The 26,545-nt window shown below is 40.1% G+C and overlaps 3 protein-coding genes, 1 long non-coding RNA gene and 1 pseudogene across 4 annotated transcripts; 3 read left to right on the forward strand and 2 right to left on the reverse strand.

Annotated features, from left to right (window-relative positions):
* Nucleotides 1-429: 429 nt before the first annotated feature.
* On the reverse strand, nt 430-10,085 carry LOC137231683 (uncharacterized). The gene is made up of 3 exons (XR_010946711.1): nt 9,948-10,085; nt 8,408-8,494; nt 430-1,289 (listed from the first exon to the last, which is right to left on the reverse strand). It is a non-coding gene; the product is annotated as an uncharacterized lncRNA (long non-coding RNA).
* Nucleotides 474-9,369, forward strand: LOC137231679 (histone H2B type 1-M). The gene is made up of 2 exons (XM_067752201.1): nt 474-863; nt 8,980-9,369. The coding sequence occupies exon 1, from the start codon at nt 474-476 to the stop codon at nt 852-854; it is 381 nt and encodes a 126-aa protein (XP_067608302.1). The 3' UTR covers nt 855-863; nt 8,980-9,369.
* A 242-nt stretch (nt 10,086-10,327) lies between the features above and the next one.
* Nucleotides 10,328-24,355, forward strand: LOC137231681 (histone H2B type 1-L-like). Its single transcript, XM_067752203.1, has 3 exons — nt 10,328-10,447; nt 12,392-12,417; nt 15,231-24,355. Exon 3 carries the CDS (start codon nt 15,248-15,250, stop codon nt 15,623-15,625), a length of 378 nt encoding a protein of 125 aa, XP_067608304.1. The 5' UTR covers nt 10,328-10,447; nt 12,392-12,417; nt 15,231-15,247; the 3' UTR covers nt 15,626-24,355.
* On the forward strand, nt 10,329-26,545 carry LOC137231675 (histone H1.4-like; annotated as a pseudogene).
* Nucleotides 22,479-23,075, reverse strand: LOC137231682 (histone H4). Its single transcript, XM_067752204.1, has one exon. The coding sequence runs from the start codon at nt 22,841-22,843 to the stop codon at nt 22,532-22,534; it is 312 nt and encodes a 103-aa protein (XP_067608305.1). The 5' UTR covers nt 22,844-23,075; the 3' UTR covers nt 22,479-22,531.

Genomic DNA, 26,545 nt, shown 5'->3' on the forward strand with positions numbered 1-26,545 from the left:
GTTAGCTGCCCAGGGCGCGGAGTAATGCGTTTACGAGTTTGTCCACCAGCTCCAGCTGGACATTAACACGGTGACTAGTTGCGGGGCCCGAACCAATGCACGAAGTTATCCAAAGGAACAGAGAAGTTGCTTTCAGTTACTAACTTAAAGCTAGCATGTTATCATTTCCTTTCATCTGCTTGCTGTGAAATACACAGTGCAGGTGCTTCAAAAGGCTATTTGTACTAGCTATGGGTAGTCTAGTCTAGGCCCGTCTGATTGGGTCAAAGCACACTAACTAAACAGCCAATGAAAAGGTAGACCTGCTAGTATCATTTACATTCCTGTTTGTGACGCCACAATAAAATTAATCCAATCATGAGCGAAATCTTACTAACCTAATTTGAATACCGCATCTATAAGTAAATGTGGCCTCAGCGGGGGCGACTCTTTTCCCAGGTGTTAGCGTTAGTGTTCGAATTTTTAACGCTACAATGCCTGAACCCACCAAGTCTGCTCCGGCCCCGAAGAAGGGCTCCAAGAAGGCGGTGACCAAGGCGCAGAAGAAGGATGGCAAGAAGCGCAAGCGCAGTCGCAAGGAGAGTTACTCCGTGTACGTGTACAAGGTGCTGAAGCAGGTCCACCCGGACACTGGCATCTCGTCCAAGGCTATGGGCATCATGAACTCGTTCGTCAACGACATCTTCGAGCGCATTGCGGGCGAGGCGTCGCGCCTGGCGCATTATAACAAGCGCTCGACCATCACTTCCAGAGAGATCCAGACGGCCGTGCGCCTGCTGCTGCCCGGGGAGCTGGCCAAGCACGCCGTGTCCGAGGGCACCAAGGCTGTCACCAAGTACACCAGCTCCAAGTAAACTTGCCAAGTAAGCGTCTTTACACCTAACCCCAAAGGCTCTTTTAAGAGCCACGCATGCTTTCAGCAGATGAGTTGTAATCCTTTCATTCCAAAGGCTATTTCCGGATGTCTCCTGCCAAATTTAAAGCTTCACTACTGTTCTTTAACTAATACAGCCGCGTAGAAAATACTTATGAGGAACTTAGAAAATAACAATATGTGCTGTTAATTGCGCGCTCACTATGGGCAAGTACACTTCCATAGAGCCATGATACCACATAACCAGATACCAATTTGCACTGAAAATGCCATTTCAAGTGTGCAGCTTTCCTCTTCGTGTGTAGGTCTCCAAGTTGATCCTAAGGTTGATCCGGAATTTGGCGATGACCCCTTGCCCAGAGCACGAAGGCGCATGCTCTGACTTCATTCTGCTCGGAGCTTTTCCATTTCTTTCCTTTTTAAAAAAAAAATATATATATATATATAGACATGTATTTCTGGAAAAAATGCTGAAGGAAATGGGAGTTTTCACTGAAATGTTACACAGGTTTTTCTGGTTTTCTTGCTTTGTAATTGGTGCAGTTTCTGCTTGAAGCTCTGAGCAGCGGGTGGGGGAGGGAGAGGAGGAGCCTAGGCACCGAGGAAAGGGAAAGGGAAGGCTTCAAACCCTGTCAGCTACTGTATCTTCTTTCCCAGAAAGTCATATTTAATTTATAGTCCTTTGGGAGCAGCATTCAGCTTTAAAGTCCTCTGGGTCACAAGAGGGAAGCACAGTACTCAATCAGTTAAGGCGCCTGATTGAGGTCTGAGGCCCCCTTTTCAGCACCCTCTCCGCTTTACCGGATGTCCCAGAGCGTCAAGGACGGAGAGGAAGTAGAATGAGAAGGAAAGCCTTTTCTGGCCGGTAGGATAGGGGTAAAGGTTTTCACTGCTGAGGAATAGATTCTGTCGGGAAGCTAAATCTCTGAAAAGAGGTCCAGAGGGGCTGGGAGGAAGTGGCTGGGAGGAGAGGAATCAATGGTCAGAGGTCACCAAGAAAATTGCCAGGTAGATGAGGCTGGGCTGGGAATGAAGTGCTGGTTGAGATGGAAAATTTAGGTGGAGGGTATTGTTGGCTGAGGGAGGAATGAATTTAGAAACTCTAGGGTTCTCACGATCTCCCAAAGAAACAGAGATTCATGGATTATGGGGATAGATTTTTCCATAATATGGCAAGCTGGGTACTTGGATGAACGATTAAAATCCAGAATAATATATTTTTTAATTTATAAAAGCAAGGAAGAGCCACCACAAAACCAAGGAACTCTCGGTCCCAGGGGCTTGGCCCACGTGAAACCCCAAGCACCACAGCCGACTTCACCCAAACTTGCGCTTTGTTTTTTAGGGTGTTATGTGACGCCTGGCCATGGTGGGGAGCATGATAAGAACTCTTTCCCAGTGAAGCTGAGACACCAGACCAAAATGAACTAGAAATAAACACACAAACACACTCACCATAGATGATGGCAAACAGTCTGCCCTGAACGTTGGTGCTGAGTAGATTCCACTGCTGAGAATTCGGACTACAAGCCAGACTTCACACTTAGTTGTTTCAGCTTTAATACCACAAGGATTCAAAACACCCAGGCTGAGAATTTAATTTAGGGATATCCCAAACTGGTCTGGTGCCCCTGAGCACCTGGTAAAAGCAAATACAAATCCTCTCTGGAAGCATAAGCTTCACTTTAGGCCTCAATAAATCTTCACAGATAAATATCCAAGAAAATGAATGAGCAGCTTCACAACCGAAATTAACCAAACACACCATGAAATAAGGCACCATGACCAAAAGCAACAGACAATGAAAGCAAAAGCACAAATTAACAGATACAGACTTCAAGTGCCTAACTTTAATATCTTAAAAAAATATATATGTGCGGGATTAAGAGAATACAAAGAATGATCACATAGATTTGAAAAAAACAAATAGAAATTCTAGAAATATATATACATTTATTTCTAGAATTTCTATTTGTTTTCTATAGAAACAAATGTTACTATTCTATAATTAATTATATATATAATTATATATAATATATATAAATATAATATAAACATAAATTTATATAATACATATAAAATTATATATATAACAAGTTATATATATACATATAAAATTATAACAGAACTGAAATTAAAAGCTTACTGAATGATTTTAATAGCCAATTGGACCCAGCTGAAGAATTTTCATGAATTATATAACCAGAACACAAGGAATTATCCAAAATGAAAAGAGACGAATGTAAAAGTGAGTTTAAGAGATCTGGAATTACTAGTAAAATTGTCTGGCATGCATCTAATCATAGTAGCAGGACACGCAGAAAATGATGCAGTGTGAGATTCAAATGATCATGGCTGACAGTTTTTTAGAATTGATGGATTACTCATACAATGAAAAATAAATGTAGTGAAAAATGATACAACAGAAAGGGTTACTGTGTGACACTAGACTAAGCCATATACATTCTTACAACAAATATAATGCTGATTTTCATAGGGTTGTGCCTTCTAATCTGTGTGGACACGTGGCATCAGACCAAAGCACTGTTTGAAATTCGTGGGGGGAGAGGACTTGAGTGAGTGATTATTTATATGCATTTTGTATCTAGCTAAAAATTCTGTCAATGCTAATCCATATTTAATGGGCTATCTTGATTTTCATTGCATACAATACTGTCATTAGCAAATAAAAAATCTTTGATATTCTTTCCAATAACAATTTCTCTTAATCTTTTATCTTGTTATTGTGTTAACTAAAATCACAAACTATTTCATATTAGACATGCTATTAGATGTCACCATCTTTTTTCTCCTTTTCATGGAAATAGCTTTGTTAGTTCATTATTTATAATAATACCTGTGTGTGTGAGCACGTGTGTGTGTGAGAGAGTAGTTTTTATTGTGCTAATGTAGTTTCCTTTTAATTCTTTTTTAAGAGTTTTTATTAGGAATGATTTATGAAGTTTTGTCACCTGATGAAATAATGTCCTTTTACTCCTTTAACCTTTTGCAGTAAAGTACATGTAGATTTTCTAATGTTAATCCATGCTTCCAGTCCTAGGACAAATCTTATTTGGTCATGTTGTATTATTATCTTAAATAATGGCTGGATAAATTTTAATATTTTACGTGGATTTTTAAAATCTCTACTATTCATATATAAAATCATTCTATGATTTTCTCTTTTGGGTTTACCTTCATCAGATTTTGTCCTTAAGGTTATGGTAGCTTCATAAACTTCACTGTAGGGCTCTCCTTTATTATTTACTGCTTTATAATAAATTATCCCCAAACTGAGCAGCTTAAATCAATGGACATTTATTATCTCATTCAGTTTCTGTGATCAGGAATCCAGAAGTGACTTAGCTGGGTGGTTATGACTCAGGGTCTCTCAGGAGGTTGAAGTCAAGATGTAAGCATAGGCTGCAGTCATCTGGAGCATAGGCTCCAGACTGTAGCTGGAGGATTCCCTTCCAAGATGGCTTGAATGCCATGTTGGATGCCAGACAAGTTCCTGGTGGCTGGTGGCAGGAGGAACTCAGCTCCTTGCCACATGGACCTCTCTGGAGGTCTAAATGACGCTTCAAAACACGTTAGCTGTTATCCCACAGAAAGAGAAATTATATAGAGAAAGAGAGTGCCAGGAATGCCTTCTGCGACCTAGTTTCGAACATCACACACTGACGCTTCTGCCACTTTCTATTCTTTAGAAGCAAGTCACTTAAACCTAGCATATATTCAGAAGGGGAATTAGAATCCACTTTTGAGGTAAGGATATTTTAAAAATTTGCGGACATATTTTAAAACCACCACGTCATTCTTTTTATGCTTTAAATACTTGAATGTAAAAAGTATTTGTGCTTTAAAGATTAGATAGAAATAAGTTGTAAAATCACCTGAACTTAATACCTTTATACTTGGTAGATTTTTAGGAATTCCAGCAACTTAGACTGTAATAGACCACTATCCACAGAGACAAAGTCAATAAAACTCCCACATGATGTCCTGATGGACTTTTCTCTGAGATTGTAAAGGACAAAATAGCGGCCTCTGCAGTTAAATAAAACATTATCTCAGCACATAGCAGGTTTTTTTTTTTTTTTTTGCGTTACGCGGGCCTCTCACTGTTGTGGCCTCTCCCGTTGCGGAGCACAGGCTCCGGACGCGCAGGCCCAGTGGCCATAGCTCACGGGCCCAGCCACTCCGCGGCACGTGGGATCCTCGCGGACCGGGGCACGAACCCGTGTCCCCTGCATCGGCAGGTGGACTCTCAACCACTGCGCCACCAGGGAAGCCCAGCAGGTACTTTTTAAAATATTGAATGAATTGAATTAATTCATCTGAGAAATCCTAAACTGCAATCAGGAAAGCAAATCTCTGGTGCACGATTGTTTTGGAATGTCCAACAAACTAATACGTTTGGTCTTTTTGAAAAAGAAAACAAATTAAAGAAGAAAATAAATATAGTAAAAAATTAAAATTTCAGAAAATACTGTGGTATATGAAAATAGGAGAAAATAGAGCTTCCCTGGTGGTGCAATGGTTGGGAGTCTGCCTGCTGGTTCAGGGGACACGGGTTCGAGCCCTGGTCCGGGAAGATCCCACATGCCAAGGAGCAACTAGGCCCATGCGCCACAACTGCTGAGTCTGTGCTCTACAGCCCGCAAGCCACAACTGCTGAAGCCTGCTCGCTTAGAGCTGGTGCTCCGCAGTGGGAGAAGCCACCGCAATGAGAAGCCCGTGCACGGCAAGGAAGACCCAACACAGCCAAAAATAAATAAATTAAAATAAAAAAGAAAATAGGAGAAAATAATAATAAAGAAAATGGTAATGAAATTTAAAATTGACAAGAAATTAAAGGTAACATAAAAATTTATTTAAAATATAGGAGTGAAGATTGATGATGAGTAAAAAAATACAATGTTTCAAGTGTAAGGTAACAGATTAAGAGTTAGCAGAAACTCCATAAAAGAAGAAACTAAAGTGAAGAATTCAGTTACGAAGGTTTATAAGGAGATTCTTTTTTTGTGTGTGTGTGGTACACGGGCCTCTCACCGTTGCGGCCTCTCCAGTTGCGGAGCACAGGCTCCGGACGCGTAGGCCCAGCGGCCATGGCTCACGGACCTAGCCACTCCGCATCATGTGGGATCCTCCCGGACCGGGGCACGAACCCGCGTCCCCTGCATCGGCAGGCGGACAGTCAACCACTGCACCACCAGGGAAGCCCTATAAGGAGATTCTTGATGTGTGTCAAAATGTCCTAGCAAATTGTGCCATGCAGTAGTTAGCATATTTATTTATAAATCAATTTATTTAAGAGATAGTCATTGAATGTGTCTGGGCTAGTCACTGGCATGGGGACTGGAGATACAAAGAGAAATAAGGTTGTCCTTGACTTCCAGGAGCCCTCAGTTTTGTAAGATCGTCAAGGAAGCTTACAGTTAACTGCTTTCATTTCCCTTTATCTTTCACTAAGGCCCAAACAAGTGTTTATCACTCTTTGGAAGTCTGCAGTTAGGTGAATAGACTTAGGCTCATGTGGGAACTACCAAATTCATTAAATTAAGGCAAAAAAAATCATCCCAATATTTGAGTGATAAAAAAATATAGTAATATTAATACCATTGTGGGGCTTCCCTGGTGGCGCAGTGGATAAGACTCCACGCTTCCAATGCAGGGGGACTGGGTTCGATCTCTGGTCAGGGAACTAGGTCCCACATGCATGCCGCAACTAAGGAGCCAGCAAGTCACAACTAAGAAGCCCACCTGCCGCAACTAAGACCTGGTATAACCAAATAAATATTAAAAACATAAAAACTGCATATAAAAATAATAATAATACCATTTTGACATAGTGCAGAGCTAAGAACAGTCCATAAGGCTGCACTCACACATCTGACACCAACTTCAGGGTTCAGAGGTCTCTCCAAAACTACCCTCAGATTAGATAATTGATTAGAAGGACCCACAGAATTCACTAAAAGCGATTATACTCAAGGTTAGGGTTTATTATAGCAAAAGAACACAAAGCAAAATCAGCAAAGGGAGGAGACACATGGAGCAGAATCTAGGAGGGTTCCAAACTCAGAGCTTCCGGTAACCCTTTCCCAGTGGAGTCATGGAGTGTTAACAACACCTTCCTGCAACAATGTGTGACAACACAATATGTATGGCCAACTAGGGAAACTCACCCAAGCCTTGGTGTCCAGACTGGATCTTTAGTATCCAGTTCCTCTGGATCTAGTACAGATATGGCATGGCCCAAAGCACCCAACATAAATGATCCTATTACACTATCCAGTGTAGCTCAATGCCTCCTGGTAAACAAAGATAATTCTTATCATGCAGGACATTCCAAGGGCCTACAGATCACATTCCATCAAAGGGCAAAGGCCATACCCCCTTGGATAAGGTTAATTCTGAACGAAGTCATAAGAAAAACTATATTTTTACAATTTTGAATTAGATACCTATCGACTGTAACTTGAGTTCTACAACTATTTGCTTTTTATGATTCTCCTGTCACATATTTCTGCATACTTAGATCAACTGTGAACCCAGAAATTATAAGGAGATTTCTTTTGGAAGACTAATTTTTGTACTTTATTCAGATGAACAACTTCAGCAGTCTTCTCGATTCATACTCCCAACTTCCCTCCAAACCCTAGCTGCAGGAAAAGAAGACTTAGGAGAGGTAGAGTTCAACTTTGGGAAAAGTTTGGGGAAAGTTTCATGTTGGTGGCATGGGCATTTAGTGCTAAATAGAAGAAAAGGCTCCTTTACATGAAAAGCAGCATTTGAGTGGCTCTTCCTTTCATAAACCATGAAATTTGCCATCATGCACAGGGAACAGGAATTGTAGAAAACTAAAGGAGTTATGCTTTAGAGTTTTGTTTAAAAGTTTTAACAGTGAATGTTAAGCTGTATTTCATAAATACAAAACAATATCACAGCCAAATTATAGCTATTTTTTTTAGGAAAGAAGGAAGAGGAGCATGGGGAAAAGAAGAAAGGTGAGAGAAAATGAGGAGTCAGAAAAAGAATGGAAGAAGCAAACTACTACAAAAGGGAGGGAAAGGGCCTAGCGACCAAAGAGAAGCCTATAAAAGACTGTGATAGGAGAGAGGCAGTGGGTGGACAGGCTTAGTCATGTGTTTGGTATTTCAGCTGGGTATAATACCTGTTACATAACTGAAATATTCTCCACATTTCTTGGGTTTTAGGTTGAGTGGATTAATTAAAATGGTATCATATCTGGGACACTTTCTCTGACCAGCAGATGTAAAATGATACCTCCCTATCCCATTTTTTACTTTCCTCCATTCATTCTTCTTTGTTATACTTAGTACTTATTGACATAAGTTTGTTTATTATTTGTTTCCCCTCCCCATTCTCAAGATTGTAAGCTCATTGGAGCAGGGTTAGTCTTTTTTGCTACTGACTCCCTAATGCCTTGACTGTTTCAGACACAGTAGGCTCTCAGTAACCATTTGCAGCACGACATAATTAATTAATTAATTAAAATACACATACGTCTGCAACAACAGGAATAGAGGCCAGATCTGGTTGTTGAAATGGTTCAATTGAATGAGTGACTCTTCTGGGTCTCACTTTCTTCATCTATACAAGGAGAATAATAATAACGCATTACTTCTTAGAGTTATATTAAGGATTGAGATAATTTGTGTAAAGCTCTTAAAACAGTTATAGTCATTTCGTAAGCACTTAGCAGTTGTTAGCAATTGTTATATTTTCCTTAATCTCTGAATTAAAATGAAAATCAGAGTGACTAATTCTCTTCAGGTCAAAAACTAAAGGGAGAGAATATAAGCTTTTGAACTATTTGAATTCCACCCCAGTAAGGGTAGTTGGGAGACTTGAAACAAAGATTACATTATTGAGAAATATCTCTTGACTGAGTATGGTTTGAGTCATTACCTGTTAATGCTAATAATGACTAAAGTGTAGGTAACACTGGAGCAGAGATTCCTCATAGCACATTATACAAGCGTATGTAAACAGAACCCTCTTCTTTGTATAGCAGATATTAATGTTGATGGCAAAATGGCACCTAATATATAAACCTTTCTTATTTCTTCAATCAGGGGAGAGACATGAGTGCAGAGAAGAAATGAATGCAAACAGTAACTGAAAATGAGAATCTGGCCGTAGAAGTTATGAAGTATGATGTCTGACCTGCCTGAGATGATAGATTAGTGTGTATGTCCCACCAAAATCCTACCCATCCTGATTTGCTGCACACTGACTTATCAAAAGGAGATCACTACCCGAGTGGAAGAACCTAAACAAGGTGTTTTAGCTTTTTCATTTTATTTTTATTTACATAATAAAAACAGAACTTACTTCTGTTACAGGCGTAATTACTGGGAACTCATTATTTACCGTGGACTACCTTTGCTGGGGGAAGTCTGAAAGGATAGCAAAACATTTGTAAATGAGACGCTATATTTAATAAACTCTATGGATAATTGAAATTCCGCTTTCATTGTTGATTCAAATTCTTCTCCTAAGACCTTCCCTTTCTGGAAAGACAATTTATTTATATTTCAGTTTATTTTCTGGCATTAAGTTCTGAGTGGGTAAGATCTAAGAACTGTTTTGGCTTTGTTAACAATCTCGAAGGTAAAAACTTAGTTTAGCTAAGCTGACATTTAAGAGGTCACCTTCAACATCTGAATTAAGGGGAACACATTACTTCTCACCTGAAGGATTTTTTTTCTTTTTTTTTTGGCCGCGCCTCGCGGCTTGCGGGATCTTAGTTCCCCAATCAGGGACTGAACGCGGCCCTCGGCAGTGAAAGCTCGAAGCGCTAACCATTGGACGGCCAGGGAATTCCCTTGAGGGATTTTTAAAAACAGATTGCTGGGCCCCACCTCACAGTTTCTGTTTCACTAGACCTGGAGTAGGATCCAGTAATTTGCATTTCTAAATTATCAAGGTGGTGCTGATGCTGCTGGTCGGAGATCACACCTAGAGAACTGTGCTTTAAATTACGACTTGGGATGTCCCTGAAATGATACTACCAAGTAGCCGCACAAAACTGAAAAATCACCTTGAGGTTTAAACTGGAAGCGTCAAGTCCTGAAAATGGGCACCTCCTTCCGGTACAGCCACGCAAGGGTGGAAAGAATAACGTGGCGTTCCACGCCGCCTCTGTCTGCTCCCGCCCGTAGCCACGCCCCCCCACGCAGGGTCTGTCCAAGGGCCGTCCCGCCTCGCCGCTCCACGCCGGCTCCCTCATTGGATCGTCTCACCCAACCTCACGTTCCGCGGCTTCTCCCAGAGCTCCACGTTACGCATACGCCACGTTACGTCACTTCGGCTCCCCCCACCTCCCCGCCGCCCCGGGGGTCTCCAGTAAGCTGCAGGCTTCCGCCAGCCGCTTGCGCGCGCGAGATTTCGCGTGGCAGCCACCTGCTGATGCGCAGGCTTTGCCAACCCAGCTTTTCACCGCTGGATACTGGAGAGTCCCAACAGTCCATGAGGACGTGCGCAGATTAAAACGGGGAACCGAGCAGTTTGAAGACCGAGAAACAGGGCAGCAGCCCTCCGGTAGTTTTTTTCTCCTCTCTCGACTTTTTCTGAGCTGACGCTTTCCCTCATAACTAATCCCCTGGACACCTTTCTTGCACCACCCCTATTTATTATCAACACATTTCTAGGGCACTTTGTGTGAGGATTAAGTGCGTGTATATGTATGTGTGTGTGAATTTTTATTACTTCCCACTTGAATAACTATATGTGTTTTAAATTTCATCTTGAGATGCACGCGGGGCCTACATTTATTAGGCTACGGTAGACACAGACCCTACGGCCCACAGTACTTTTAGAGGCTCACGAAAATATTTTAATTTCTTCTGAAATCAGAATTTAAAATAAACTTTTAGGTCGATGAAAACGTTCTGTGTAATACTAATATTTTACTGTTTATATAATTTTAATAATGTTATTATTTTTCTTATAATTTTTACGGAGGAGAGGGCCCAGGAAGGCAAAAGTGCATAGGGCCCGCAAAACAGAATGCAGCCCTGGGTGCAGTTTGCACACAACCATCTCCAGTTATTTACTTAAAAATTTTTTTTCTTTTGGCATACACTTAGACACATTTCCAAGTGCTTTCCAGATGTTAACTCCTTTAATACTTGTAACACACCTATGAACTATTGTTATCCCAATTTTATCCAGATAGACTGAGTCACTTAGAGCTTAAAATAATTTATCCAATGTCATCTAATTAATAAATGACAAAGGGGATTCTGACCCAAGCAGCTTAGCTCCACGGTCCCTGCTCTAAACCATTGCACTAGAGACATTATCTCTTGGTAACTCTAAGCAATCCGAATCAATCATAGCAGGTAAAATTTAAAGCAAACTAGCCAGGCTACTTTGAGCCCTCTTCTTGCCTTTGCCTACAAAGATTTGAACAAATGCTTAATATAGTTTCTGACAGCTCAAGGTCTGATGATCCTAGCCTCTCTTAGGTTCCCTGCCCCACTATTTCTTTTTTTTTCTTTTCTTTTTCATTTGTTTTGTTTTGGAGAATCATCTTCACTATTTTTGCTCATTAACATGAATTTTACAGTGCTTTACCAAAAATACAGTGCTGTTTTGTGGCATAACATTGAATTTTTAGCTTATTTTTGAGTTTATGAACATTTTAGCATATTGAGTCATCACAAAACAAACATAGTATAGTGTATGTCTCTTAATTTGAGTGAATCTTGTTTTGTATCCTCAAATCGCATTTCATAGTTTTATTCATACAGATGTGGAATATTTTTTCCTGGACTTAGAATCCTTAGAAAGTGTTGTTCTGTTGTAAATGATTTCTGGTTTTTCTGTTTCAATTCCAGAAAAGCCATAAATTTTTATGTGGTGCTCATGTAGCAACCAGCACTCTTAAGCTCTGTAAGGTCTAATTGTTTGTTCATAGATTTTCATGAATTTTTACAATGACATATTATTATCAGACAATAAAGATAACATCTTTTCTTGTTGCATCCTTACCCTTCTTACTTGTACTTGTCTCATGATATTGGCCAGACCCTTGGTGCCATGTTGAATAGGAGTAGTACCACCAAACTTTTGTCTTTCTTTTGACTCTTTGGGAATCATTCTAAAATTACACTATTAAATGTTGTGCTCACTGTAGCTACTCCTTATGAAGTAAGTAGCTACTCCTTATTCTTCTAGTTTGGTAAAAATGTTTATAAAGGCGGAGTGTCATATTCTAACAAATATTTTCCCAGTACCTATGCAAATGATAACAGTTTTTCTCTATTAATTTCTTACACTGGCAGATTTGATGTTAAACTTTTCCTCCATCCTTGGAATAAACCCTATACGATATACTATTATTTTTTTTAATAATATGGTCTCTTGGTTTCCATTTGCTTGCATTTCAAATAGAGCTTTTAAAAAAAAAAATGAATTTCATGAGTAAAGTGAGACTATAATTTTCTCTTGTCTCTCTCTTCCTTTCTGCCTTTGTTCTAGGTCTGTGTTGTTCCTGTCCAGTTTAGGTAAGTGTACACAATTGCAAAAGAAAAAAAAGGAGAGCTATTTTTCTACTGAAATGACTTCTGTAAAATAGGGATTATCAATTACTTAAATTCATTAATAATTAAATTCATTAATTAAATTAAATTAAATTAAATTCATTAATAGCTGTAAAACCCAGTTATGCTTGATATCATTTAGATTGAAGAGTACAGGAGAGTTTTTTTTTTAACTGTCATATTTCCATAATCATAACTTGTTTATTCAACCCATTACTTAATTTTTTTCTTGAAAATTATCCTTTTCTGTTAAGTTTAATTTTTTGTAAAAGTTATTCATAGCATTCTTGTGGTTCTTTATATCTCTTTTTTGGTAGCTACTTTCCCTTTTCTATTCCTATGATTTATTCACACACACACTCTCTTCTTTTTTCCTCATTAGTTTTTCTAGATGTTTGTCTATTGTTGTAAGGTTTTTCAAAGAACAAGCTTGTGGTTTATGGATTATCTCCATTTTTTTCTTTAATTTTTTTTTTTTTTTTTTAAATTTCAGGTCAGGGTTGACATATTTAAAATAATATGTCAATGTGAAAATCCATGAGAATCTATAAACAATGAGATCTAATAAGAGCTCAAGAGGGTTGGTCAATATGTGCACCACATAAAAATTCATGACCTTTCTATATATTAGCAATGACGTATCTGGAATTGAAATAGAACATCATTCACAACAGTACAACACATTTTAAGAATTCTAAGGCTGATTCTTTCTACTTTGATTTATTTTCCTCTTCTTTTTTTAGGTTTTTTTGTTGAACACCTAGTTTGCATATCTTTAGTGTTTCTTGTTCCTTAATATATGCATATAATATTATATATTTCCCTTTTAGTACAGCTTCAGATACATCCAACAAATTTTATATGTATTATTCATATTTCTCTCATAATATTACATAATTTCCCTTATGATATTCTAATCCATGGTATTTAGAAGTGCACTTTTAGTTTCCAAGCATATGGGAAGATTGTTTTATTTTTACTATCTTAAAAAAAATATTTTCTATTGCTCTTTAATTAGCTGATAAAAGAGTGCCGTATATATGAAACTGTTTTTTTTGTATCCATTGTGACTTTTTCTAAACTCGGTGTTGAATTTTTGAAATTATTAAATGTGTGCTTTTAAAAATTGGACAATCTCTTTGTGTTAAGTGCAAGAATCACAGGTAGATCAAGTTTGTTCATTGTGTTGTCCAAATCTTCTATAACCATACCTGTTTTTCTTTGCTTGTTATGTGAATTTATAAGAGTAGTATAGGAAAGCTTGCCCTACAGCTGTAAACTTGAAGTTCTCTTGCTGATTCTTCCAGTTGTTGCTTATATAGTTAGTGGTTGTGTGGTCAGGTGCATATAAGGTCCTGAATGTTACATCTTATCAGTGGATTTTTATTTTATCATTATGGAATATAGCTCTTTTTTATTTCTAGTTCTATTTTATTATTTTTTTAAATTTAGCCTGGTTTTGATGGTCCCTTGTTCCTTGATTGTATTATTACATTTTTATTTCTTCAAACTTCCAGTAAATAGTTATTTTATAGTCTCGGTAATTTCAATATCTGAAATTCACTGCCCGAGGGAAAGAGAGGGAATCTAAGGCTCTTCTTTGTTTGGATGCCTGACCCTCCACAGTGTCTGTTTTCCTCTTCGATTTGACAACATTTACTATAAGCTTATATTTGGACATTCCAAGTTCCTGGTAGAATGCCTGGCACGTAACAGATGCTAAATAATTACTGAATAAATAAATCACAATCAATCTGTGTACAGTGTATCTAGAGAACTTGGGTTCACGATGCTTCCTTCCTGAAGGGGTTTATGTTTGCCTTCACAAGTCACTAGGAGGCGCTATGAACCTAGGTTACTAATTTCAGGAAGCTTTCACTGAAACACGGCGGGGGGGGGCGGGGGGCGGAAGGTTGGGGAGCCTGAGGAATGTTAGGAAAAAATGTCAAATTCAGGGAGGACACCTCTCTGCAGAAAGGAAAGATGGTACTGAAAGAACTAAGAAGCCGGTTTCAGACAAAGATGATGATGATGGTGGTAATAATAAAAATAAAGTTAAAATAAATGTGTTAAACACCGGATTCTTAATTTTTAGTAAGTTTTTGGGTTTTTTGTTTGTTTTATCATTTCAGTAGTTAGACTGAAGAACTATTTCTGACCCTCTTTTGTGGCTAAACTGGATGTGATTTTCTCCTTTCCAATTCGAAGGTTTTTAGCCCTATAGGCTATGAAATTCTTTTCTTTCTTATCTCCCTTCAAGTGATGTAATTTTATTTCCCTGCCCTTTGTTTTTACGCTGTATTTCTGCATTTTCTGTACAGTGGGAAACACTGTACTCGGAATTGTCTGGATCACCGCCTATTTTTTTCTCAGTTCTTCCTTTCCCTCTCACTGGATTCAAATGTAAAGATACAGCTTTTCCAGGAGCTGTAAACGGGCCTTGCAAATCAGAGACTAACCGTGCCACGAGCTTTGCCTCCTTGATATTTCAAAACACTGGAGTTACTTTTAGTTTTTAAAATTAACAAACTATTCTGAATTGTTATAAACGAATCAGAACTCATTATAAAATAGGTTAACTAGATTAAAGAAGGTGGCCTGATTGCTGGAAAACTCTCAGGATATGACCAGTGAGACAGTATATCTGGAATGATTTATTTGCGTGCAGACCTCAAGACGAACGAATCAGCAATTGCATAACTAAGTCTTCATTTGCATAACGTTGTCTACAAATAAGCAGGATCCGGTGGAACGGACACCGTTTTCTTTTCTTTTAGAAGACATCGACGGTACAATGCCTGAACTAGTGAAGTCTCTGGCCCCAAAGAAGGGCTCCAAGAAGGCGGTGACCGAGGCCCAGGAAAGAGATGGGAAGAAGCGCAAGTGTAGCCGTAAGGAGAGCTACTCCGTGTACGTGTACAAGGTGCTGAATCAGGGCCACCCGGACCCTGGCATCTGGTGCAAGGCCATGGGCATCATGAACTCGTTCGGCAGTGACATCTTGGAGTGCATGGCGGGAGAAGCGTCGCGCCTGGCGCATTACAACAAGCGCTCGCCCATCACTTCCAGGGAGATCCAGACGGCCATATGTCTGCTGCTGCCCGGGGAGCTGGCCAAGCACGCTGTGTCCGGGGGTACCAAGGCTGTCACCAAGTATACCAGCTCCAAGTAAATGTTTATAGCCACTTTTCAGAGCCATTTCACATTTTCACAATCAGAGCTGCGCACTAGCTTGTGCGGTTTCGTGAACTCTGGGATTTAAATTAGTGTCAGGGGTAACGCTTAGCAAAGTACTTAAAAAGCAAGGGATCCTCGGGTGGCAAATCTACGGTATATGGTTTCTGACAACTGTTCCGCGTACGAGGGTTCCCAACGGCTAAAGTGAACGTGCACTGAAACCACTTAGTGCTAACCCCAATCCTTGGAGCTCTAGGTCACCTTTATAAAATTTGTACAGGGTGCTCTCTGGGCTGGAATCGGTGCTTTGTGAAGCTCTGGTCTTGGTTTTATGTAAAGCGTCAGGCTGTAACGTCCAGGAGACCACAGTTATGTTTGAAAATCCCACCGTCTAAAACCGGAACTTTCTTAGTATGACTTTGGAGGGTCTTCTGCCTAGGTTCATTTGTGTGGATCTAATTCCTTTTCCTCACACTCCCTCACCCCCAGCCCTTTGCCTAGGGCTTTCAAGTCCTGGCTGAACATTTTATCTAAGATTCTTTACAAGCATATTATGTTGGGTGGCTGCAGCTCTCCAGTAAGGGGAAAATAGTTACTAACTTTTTATTTTCTTTTATCTCTTTCCTGGTCATTAGATTTTTGTTTGAAGAATGCAGTCTTCTCCCCACTCTCCTGACTCGTTTTACAAACTAGACCTGTAAAATTCACAGAATTCTGTATTCAGCCGCCTGTCTTCTCACTAGAGTAGCCGCATAATATAAAGATTGGCTCTGCCGCCTCCAATCTGTCCTTTTCTGTCCCTGGTGAGCTCCCTTCTGAGCCCATCGCCCTATCCTGCCTCCATATCTCCTCCCTCTGCTCGGTTCAGAAACTGTGGAGGGATCCTGGCAAGGAAGAAGAGAGAGACCCAGGGTCGGCTCAGAACGCAGAGAGGAAGAACTGTGGAAGTAGAGATGCTTTTTAATGTTGTGAGCTGAACACTGAGGTTTGGAAGCCTACGGTTTGTGATCGCATAGTGCCCAAGAGATTAAACCCCGGGAAATAAAGAGCAGGGCTCTTCCCTCATTTGTCCGGAAACTGCAAGGTAGAGGTGTCCTTCAGGAAGTCAGGAGAAAAAGGTTCAGTTGAGCGTACTTCACCCATAAATGGAAATGCCAAATCCACCCAAGCATTGCTATCAGTGTCCTTGAGAAACACTCCTAGCCAGCCTCCAGGGCCAGTCTATCTGGTCTCCATTTTATTGTCTCAAAAAGGTAGATAATAAAATAAGCACGAAGATACAAACAAGTCTTTATTTTCAGGTTACTGAATTACAATTCGACTGTTTCTGATCACCTTGACTTTAGTCTGAGGTAATTCTGAAACTCCTCTGTTCATAGGGTATTTAGTTTCCATTCCAGAGTCACTGTGAGGGCTTTTTGTTTTTTACCTGCTCACAGCCTTTGGATAATCACCCACCTCACAAAAATCAAAAATCTGTGCTATGGCCCCAAGCCCTGAAAAGTCTGGCCCTCACCTAACTCTCCAACCCAACCTCAGAGGATTCTTTTTCTCCCTTTTGTTTTGTGTTGCTTCATTGTTTTTTGGTTGTTTGTTTTTTTTCCAGACCTTTGCCGTTTTTCTCTGTCTGAAGTGCCCCTGATTCCACATCCATCCCCAGCACACACACAGTTTATTGATCAACAACTTCAATTTCAGCTTAATCATTATTATATCCTTGGGGAAGTTGGCCTCCATTGTTAAAGGCTCTCACAGTCACAAACAACTGGATGTATACCCAGGCCCCCAAATTAATCATTACTAAGAGGACATGGGACCCTTAGGATTGATGTGGTTGAATCAGAACCCCATTCCTGAGGCTAAGAGAGGGACTCTGCCTTCCCTGGAGCACAAGACAGGGAGGAAAGGGACACCTCAACAAAATTAAGTCCGTATTAGAAAGGAAGAGGGCAAATGACTTTGGGCAAGGCACTTGCACTGCCTGATGTAAGGGCCTTCTAGGCAGACAGAAGGAGCACCCACCAAGTTCATTCATATTCAAGTGCCAAGCACTAAATTATGTACTGAGGACATAAAGCACTTGAGTGTGCATCAGAATCACCCAGAGGGCTTGTTAAAGGACAGATTGCTGGTCCCATTCCCAAGTTTCTGGTTCATTAGCTCTGGGGGAGATCTGAGAACTCGGCTTACTAAAAAGTGCCCAGCAGATACAGTGCTGCTTGTTTGGTAGGAGGCTTTGAGAACATCTAATATATGGTGAAGAACAAGCTACCAAAGCCCCTGCCCACATGAGCTTCCTGGTGGCAAAGATAATTGTATGATAGAAGAAGATGAAGGGTGTAGATGCCAAACAATGAAGTTTAAATTTATTTTGCAGATGACAAAAATTTATAGAAAGCTTCTGAGCAGGGACTGACATAATTGGCTCCAGTGTTAGGAAGGTGTCTCTAATGGCAGTAGAGAAGCGATTCCATTCAGTATTTTGTCAAATATTGATTGGATTTCCTCTGTGAGAGGCCTTAGTTACAGTGGTGAGACAGACAGGCTGATCTTCTGGGGCTGATATCCAAGTGGGAGGAGAGAGATAATCAACACATTGATAACTCAGCAAGATATTTCGAATAGAAGTTCTGAGGCCTGTGAAATTATTTGAAATAAAACCAGGTGCTGTGATAGTAACTACGTGATGCTTTAGATAAGGGAACCCACAACCCAGGGAATAAAAGTTCCAGGCCAAGGCAGGGAGGAGTTTGTGCTCAAGAAATATAAGGTCTGTATGCTAGGAGATTAGTAAGGTAAAGGGGTAAAAATGAGGCTGGGGATTAAACAGGTACCTGAACATGTTGGACCTTATAGGCCAAAAGAAGGGACCCAGATTTTTATTGTGTCATGGGAAACTCTTAGAATTTTTAATAACTCTAGCCACTATGGGGAGAATGAATTTTATGGGATCAAAAGTAGAAAGAAGCAGGGAATAAAATTGAAAGCTTATTGCAATAATTCTGGTGAAATTATTAGAATTAGATTTAGGAGGAGAAAGTCAAAAGGATTTATTGAAGAGTTAGGTTTTATGGGTGAAGAATCAAGTAGCTAACATTTGTTAGCCCTTTATATGTTTAGGAAACTATGCCAAGCTCTTTAGAAACATAAACTCACTTCATCTGCTCAACATACACATTATCTAGATGCAACTTTTCTCTCCTTTTAATTGAGCAAAGTGTGGGGCTGGTGTTAGACCCAAGGCAGTGTGGCCCCAGAGGTTCTGTGCTTATCTACTTCCCTGCAGTGCTAATAAAGTTCTTGGATAATCAAGAATTCTAGGAGAAGATGAGTTTTCTGAGACTGGAACATGACAATTTTTAAATCCCCTTAGCAACTCCATTGTAGATGTCAAGTGAGTAGTTGTATATGTGAGTCTGGAATTCAAAGGCAAATGGGGACTGGGCATAGAAATTTTTGAAAATTTTGGAAATAGATATTTTAATGTTGTCAGCATGGCATGAGATTGGAGATTACCCATGGAGGAAGAATAAAGAAGTGAGTTTATCCTGGAGGCATTCCAGACTTTAGAGAAAAAGAGACAGCAAAAGATTCTAAAGAGTGACATGTGAGTTTGGGAGAAAATCAGGAGAGCGGAGTCAATAAAGTCAAGAAAATAATGTATTTCACCAAGGAGGACATGACCAAGTTGGTGTGATGTCTAGAAGGCTAAGAACAAACATGAGCTTTGGATATAGTTAATAGAGATCCCTGGGAACTCGGGTTATGGGACTGAAGGGAGGCCCAGACACCATCTGGGACAACTTCAGTACTCAATTATTACTTCTTTCCTAGGAACAGCTCCACTCAGGGCTGAGCGCCATGTGTGGCCATTATGTTTTTACCCTCTGTCTTGGGCCATCATATTTGATCGATGCAGGCATCTGCCCAGCTGGATCAATCAGATTTGTTTTCCTAGAAATTAGGAAAAGGACCTGAAGAAAAAGACAGGACCGAGTATTCACTAATTGCTTAAGTGTGGTCAGCAAACTTAACTTTCAAGAGAATTTTTTTTTGTTTAAATAATCTGGAATTGTTTTTTTTTTATGTTTACATCCAAAAGAACTTCCATTAATGCACTTGCAACTTCTTAAGAATATATGTAAACTATATTTGTCAAACATATGCATAAACACATAATCCTATGTTTTCACTCAATCCTCACGAAAGTACGAATTTTCACCTACATTACAGATAAGGGAACAGTGGTTAGTAATTTGCCACAGACCACAAAGATAGAAAATGGTAATTCAAGACTTCAAGTGTATGTCTTCATGGTTCAAAATGCCACTTTCTTTTTCTCTGGGCCTCTGAGAAATGTCATGAGAAATAAGAATGCTTATAATAGCAATAATAATAGCCCAAACGTGTAGCATTAACCATGTGCCATGCACTGGCCAAAATGCTTAACAAATATTTAATGTTATTCACCCCCAAACATGTAGGATAGGAACTACTGTTATCTCCATTTATAAGGAAACAGAGGCATAGAGCGGTTGGTTAAGACACAGAGACAAAGAATAAGCATCCCTCTGTACAAGCTTTCCAGCTCCTTTTTATCTCTGAAAAGGGGTATTGGGAATGTTTCTTGTAAACTTAATAAATGATTTATTCAATGACATAGACCCTGTTGAATATATTTATCAAGACTAGCAATGGAAGACAAGTTCAAAGGGCCTTAAGAAGAAATTCATGGACTTCCTCCTTAATCAGGCTAAAAAATAAACACTCCAGTGTTTTTATTTATTTCTAAATCTCATGAGATACAGTCATTTTGGGCCTTCAGGCCTCTGAGAATCAAAATTTTTCCAAATGGGCTATTTTGCATTCTGAGTTATGAAGTGTTAAGACCTGATCTAACTTCTCGAGAATATATAGGTCTATTGCACATAGTGAATAAATGGTGACAAATTTACTCTTTTTCAATGTGTTCTTTATGCATTTTTTCTGTCCTTTCCTCTCTAGCCTTAAATTTTGGATTTTTACACCTCAGACTCTAAAATCCTAGACTCCAAGCTGTTGACAGGAATCCATGGAGCTCTGGGAATTCCTTTGATGAGCCCCATGAAATATCTATCTGTGTCCAATATGTGTACTTTTTACCAGTTTCTCAAAGGAGCTTCTGATCCACATGTTAAGAACTACTCTCCTCGGGGAAACAGTACTCTGAAATATCCAGATTACAACTGCTTAAGACATATGGATAGCCCACCCACCCATCTCTAACGTGTAATGAGCCCCTATTCTGTGTTCTGTCTAGCATGGAACACAGTGGAAGAGATGTCAAGGAGAGAGGCTCACTTGGCATTAGCTTTCTTTGAAAGAGCTTTCTGGCCAATGGAAGGACAGTCATACTGGTAAATAAGTTGAGAAAACTGTATTTGGTATGATAGTTAAGTTGCTGTAACAGAGACTCAACAATAAGTTAGCTTAAAGACAGTCTTGTTCATGGAACAGATACACTATGATTAGTCCAGCTCCGTGAGGCAGCTCTGCCCCTCCCGATCAATCAGGAACTCTTGTTCCTTACAAGTCATTGTTCTGCCACCCCTAGAGCCCGATGGTCTATGCTGGGTCAAATAAGATCAGCACCTTCATAGCTGGCAGGAAGAGGAAAGCTTTTAAAGCCTGGGAGTGTCTTCTACTTACACTCCAAAAAGAGCACTTAGTCACATACTCCTGTCTGCTCCTAGACAAGCCAGGAATGTTATCTCACACTAGGGAGCCACCTGTCCAGCTATACCTTATTATAATACAGTGAACCACTTTCACTGGAAAGAAATACCAGTTGTATCACAATAAACCAAGAAGTTTTCACAGAATAAAGCCCATTCTGAGGACACCAAAGAATACAGTGGCATGCTGACAATCCTGAGACTAGAAAGTTTACAGTAGGTAAGAAAAGGAAATGGGTAACCCACTTGAGAACCGCTCATTTTGCGTCATTTCCTGATGTGTAGAGAAGAAGGTGGGATTTGACTCAGGAAGACCTGGATTTGAAAGGCCCAGTCCAGCACTTTTTGTCAGGATATGTGTTATGCAACTTTCTTCTATAATTTAAGGTAAATGTGCTTGTAATCAAGTCTAAGAATATTCAAGATAAAGAATCAACATAATAAGTTGGTAAACATAAACCTGTATATTTATATCAAGCATTTATATCAACCTTAATAAAAGCTTCTGTTGGATTGAGAAACCAGTAGCTTTGGACATGGGAAGACAGCTCAGAGAAGCAGAGACAAGTTGTCCTGTCTCCATTCCACTTTTAAACAAGAGGAAACCCCAAGTACTCTTTTATTTTACTTAAGTATAGTTGATTCACAATGTTAATTTCCAAGTACTCTTATTGTTTCTCTGGTAGAACTTGACTGCCTTCGACGTATTTCATGTTGATTGATCATCCCTCTTTCTCCTCCACCATTTAACATGTGATATCCAAGAAAGCAGACTGTTTTAATGTCTTCAGCCCACAGAAGTGTCTACGTTCCATTTTCCATTTTCCTAGCATCAGGGTTTACCTCTTCCCTCTTCTGTGATGTTCTCCACCTTTTTTCACTGACAGTTGTGCAAAATGTCACCTGCAGTTTACTGTCCTGTTGGTCTCCTAGCTATAAGCACACTAAATACATTGAATATACAGTTCGACCTGAGGTTATGGACCAGCTTTAGGGACCTATCTGAAACATACAAGAAAAGAATCAGATAAAATCAACTTAAATTTACAGATTGTAAACAGTACCTGACCCAAACATCTTAACAAAATATTAGAACAGAAAGCGCAAAACTCTTTTGAGTGAAAGAATAGGTGGCCCTGAAAAGGGCCTTTGGTTTTAGTAGGCTCAGGGAGATAGCCAACAGGAGTTCAGCCACCAAAGCCATAAAGAGTGCGGCCCTGCCGCTTGAGCGCGTAGACCACGTCCATGGCGGTGACAGTCTTGCGCTTGGCGTGCTCGGTGTAGGTTACAGCGTCCCGGATCACGTTCTCCAAAAACACTTTCAACACCCCACGGGTCTCCTCGTAGATGAGACCAGAGATACGCTTGACGCCACCACGTCGGGCTAAGCGACGGATAGCAGGCTTAGTGATGCCCTGGATGTTATCTCGCAGAACTTTGCGGTGGCGCTTGGCGCCACCCTTCCCCAACCCCTTTCCACCTTTACCACGCCCAGACATCCCGAGAGTACAGCGATCACACCCGCAGCGAAGTGATCTCCACAGCGCCACTTAGGAGTTTTATAGTAATGTGACGGACCTGTTTGAAAACTGCAAGAGCAGGGGCGGTGACCACATTCAGTTCCCACCCTTCGCTTATTTGTCCCTTGCTCAGAGCTGTAGCAACTATGAGGGGCGCCTGAAGCGACAGTGGATCCTGGAGTTGGGATTTAATAAATGCTCCTATATATGGATACGTGTGTTTGTGCATCCGTACAATACGGGCAGCCGTTAAGTGGGGCAACAGATCATACACTTTCCACAAAGAAGCCTGATACTTGTTCTTCAGTCTTTCCAAAATATGAAATAATCAGAACACGCTGTTGTCCCTTATAAAATGCTTTAAATATGGTTTTAAATAAATCATATCTTTATTGTTTAAGCTTCCATTGGTTTTGTCCATTTATGTTTGGTTAACTAAGCAGAGCTCTTTGGTATGCAGGCTGGATGACCCCACAGAGGGAACTAAAAATATAAGAAGGTTACACGTTTAAGAGGTCAAGTCAGGTTAAAAATCACTGAGCGCTACACTGGAGGTTTATAAATATGTATATCCCAAAGTGATAAAAAAAAAACCTTGTTCTGCTGTAAGTCTAAGATTTATGGTTTGATTATATATTTAATTGTGGACAGTTTGTATCTGGCATTGTATCTGTCACCGCATTCTATTTCTGCAACCAGGTGGCATTACAGTGGCCAGTCAAGCTCTGGAGACAGCCTTCTCTACGTACTAGCTTGTGACCTTGGGCAGCTTACACTCAGTTCTTTTCCTTTTATCGATAAATGTATAAGAAAGTGTAAATTATAGAGCACTTGAATTTAAAAGAGATAATCCAAATTTCTTAAAATAATATCTGTAAATAAGTAATCACTCAGCATTATTTATTATGACATATTATAGTATCATGTCTGCTCCCAACTCCTCCACTCAAGATTCACTCCTCTAAAGTGAAAGTCTAAGTGATTATCTAATTTACTAAAACCTTCTTTTTGAGGACTCCTCAAAATAATAAATACCTAAAGATTTAATTTATGGTTAATTCCCTTGAGTTCCAGCTGACTTGGATAGCCTTGGCTTTTTCTCCATGGTCTGTGAAGAGGCCCAAGTTCGTCAAAGCAGTTCTATGAGTTTACACTGCACAGAAACAAATTCCAGAATGGCATTCTTAACCTGGGCTATATAGATGGATTCAGAGCATCTGGAAACTTGTATTGAGCAAAACCTCTCTCTTTGTCTTTACTTTATACTCCAAGTGAACCTTAGCATTTCCTCCACTTGTGAATGCAGGCAACAAACAGTGTGAGTGGCAGGACTTGTGCTATATTCATAACCATGTTGCAGTTGCAGCCGTCAATATCTCAATCTCTAATATTGTTTAAATATATTACACCTTCTAAACTGTAGTAATTCTTGGTCATATGGGTAATCTTGTTATTTAATGTATTAATAAAGAAACACATGTGAATACTTCACCAATTTGGATTTTTGATAAATTTGATAATGGTATTTTAATACAACTGTTTTCCTTTGTAATCCTATGTATATTATCTTAAGCACTGAAAAGCATTATTCTGGGAAGGGACTCATAAGGTTTATCAGAAATACAAAGAAGTCCATGGCTGCTTCAAAATAAACCTATGTTAAAGACAAACAGTCAGGCCTGAAGAAGAAAATCAAAGCACTTTCTACCATCAATCTATTTCCTACTGAACATAACGCATAACCTATAATGTGTTTCCTATAAACCTATATCCTTGCTTAAATAAGAAATGTAGTAATGAATATAAATGCTTTTCAATTTCCCTCTCTTAAGGGAATTCTATATAAGTATGTGTGGGAGTATTGTGCATGTGTATATTCCTTAATTCTTTCACTTGGATACTTTGCCAAAGTTTATCTTCCAAAGCATGACAGAACCCTGAACCCAAGAGCTTGTGAACATTTTAATAACTGATCCTTCCTAATAAAGTCAATGTAAATAAGTGAATCTTTAAAGCCCCATAAAGCGGTCCAACTCTATTTTATGTACCTGGACCTCCTCTGCCATCAGCTAGTGCAACACAAGCCCAACTACCAGGTCAAGAGGATCATTGATTATTGCTTTTGCTATTTTCCTACATAAATTTTGAATGCTTAAAGCCCCCAAATTAACTAACCCTCTAAATAGTCACAAAAAGCTATGATAAAACTTTTCCAAGCTAAATAATGACTTTTCTTATCAGATATTGCTGTTATTCCAAGCAGCCTTTACCACAGTTCTTGTACAGAAATCCTGAAAGAGCCTGTGTTATTTCTCCTCATATGAAACAGATTTTCCAGGTAAATGTCAATGAGAATCAAGCAGTTGTTGAAGGCATGAAAAGCCAAGAATGTATAGAATGTCACTTGAGAGCAAGGATTGAAGACACAAAGAGAAGAATTTATATTTTAAAGGAAACTCAAAAAGTTGTCTCTCTGACCTGTGAATCTGTAGGAGTGTCGGGATTTTGAAAAAGGCTGAGACCAAAGTGATAAAAACTGGAAGAAGGAACTGTAAAGGTCTCAAAGCTTGAGCTGTCCCGATTCATTGTAGAATATAACTGGTGTGGTTCCTCCACAGGAGATTTTTAATTTTTTGCTTTCCTGAATTGTAACAAACACAACTCCGAGACAGAGCTGAGACTAGGTTGCTTTCAAGCTGGAAGCCAGCTGGGAACGAATCAGCGCGCAGTGGCGCTGTGTGTATATATAACACACACATTCTCGGTCTGGGTACTCAACTCTGAGTCTTTAATTTTTTACTGTTAGGCATCCACACCAACAACCATGTCTGAATCCGTACCTGCTGCGCCTCCTGTTACTTCTGCGGAAAAGACGCCTGTGAAGAAGAAGGCTCGCAAGTCTGCTGGTGCCGTGAAGCGCAAGGCGTCCAGGCCCCCGGTATCCGAGCTCATCATCAAGGCTGTCGGCGATTCCAAGGAGCGCAGCGGCGTGTCCCTGGCTGCGCTCAAGAAGGCGCTGGCAGCTGGCGGCTACGACGTGGAGAAGAACAACAGTCGGATCAAGCTGGGTCTCAAGAGCCTGGTGAGTAAGGGCACCCTGGTGCAGACCAAGGGCACTGGCGCCTCGGGCTCTTTCAAGCTCAACAAGAAGTCGGCCACCGGGGAAGCCAAGCCCAAAGCCAAGAAAGCGAGCGCGACCAACCCCAAGAAGGCTACTGGGGCAAAGAAGCCCAAGAAGGCCACAGGCGCTGCCAGTCCGAAAAAAACCGCTAAGCAGACCCCGAAGGCAAAGAAACCATTAGCAGGTACCGGGGCCAAGAAAGTGGTCAAGAGCCCGAAAAAGGTGAAGACAGCCAAACCGAAGATGGCCAAGAGTCCAGCCAAGGCCAGAATTCATAAGCACAGGTAGCCAAGCTTAAAGCGGTCAAGCCAAAAAAGGCGACCCCCAAAAAGAAGTAAGAAAAAAAGACTTGAGTACCTTAAAGGCTCTTTTCAGAGCCACCCAATTAATCTTAAAGAACTTGTAACACCATTTTTGCCAGAGGCGGAGGTTGGGAGGAGCGGTTTTATTTCCTCGCTCGGAATGGAGGTCCCAGTGCACAGTAATCTTTCACAGAAAAGGTGGTTGGCTCTGAAAAGAGCCTTTGGGTTTTTCAGAGGTTGGCACTTAATCGGGAGAAA

Source organism: Pseudorca crassidens, chromosome 10 (assembly GCF_039906515.1).
Source record: "Pseudorca crassidens isolate mPseCra1 chromosome 10, mPseCra1.hap1, whole genome shotgun sequence".
NCBI lineage: Eukaryota > Metazoa > Chordata > Mammalia > Artiodactyla > Delphinidae > Pseudorca > Pseudorca crassidens.

What these genes read in the sequence shown, in the direction of transcription:
- LOC137231679 (XM_067752201.1), top strand. Translation starts at nt 474, where the DNA reads ATGCCTGAACCCACCAAGTCTGCTCCGGCCCCGAAGAAGGGCTCCAAG.
- LOC137231681 (XM_067752203.1), top strand. Translation starts at nt 15,248, where the DNA reads ATGCCTGAACTAGTGAAGTCTCTGGCCCCAAAGAAGGGCTCCAAGAAG.
- LOC137231682 (XM_067752204.1), bottom strand. Translation starts at nt 22,843, where the DNA reads ATGTCTGGGCGTGGTAAAGGTGGAAAGGGGTTGGGGAAGGGTGGCGCC.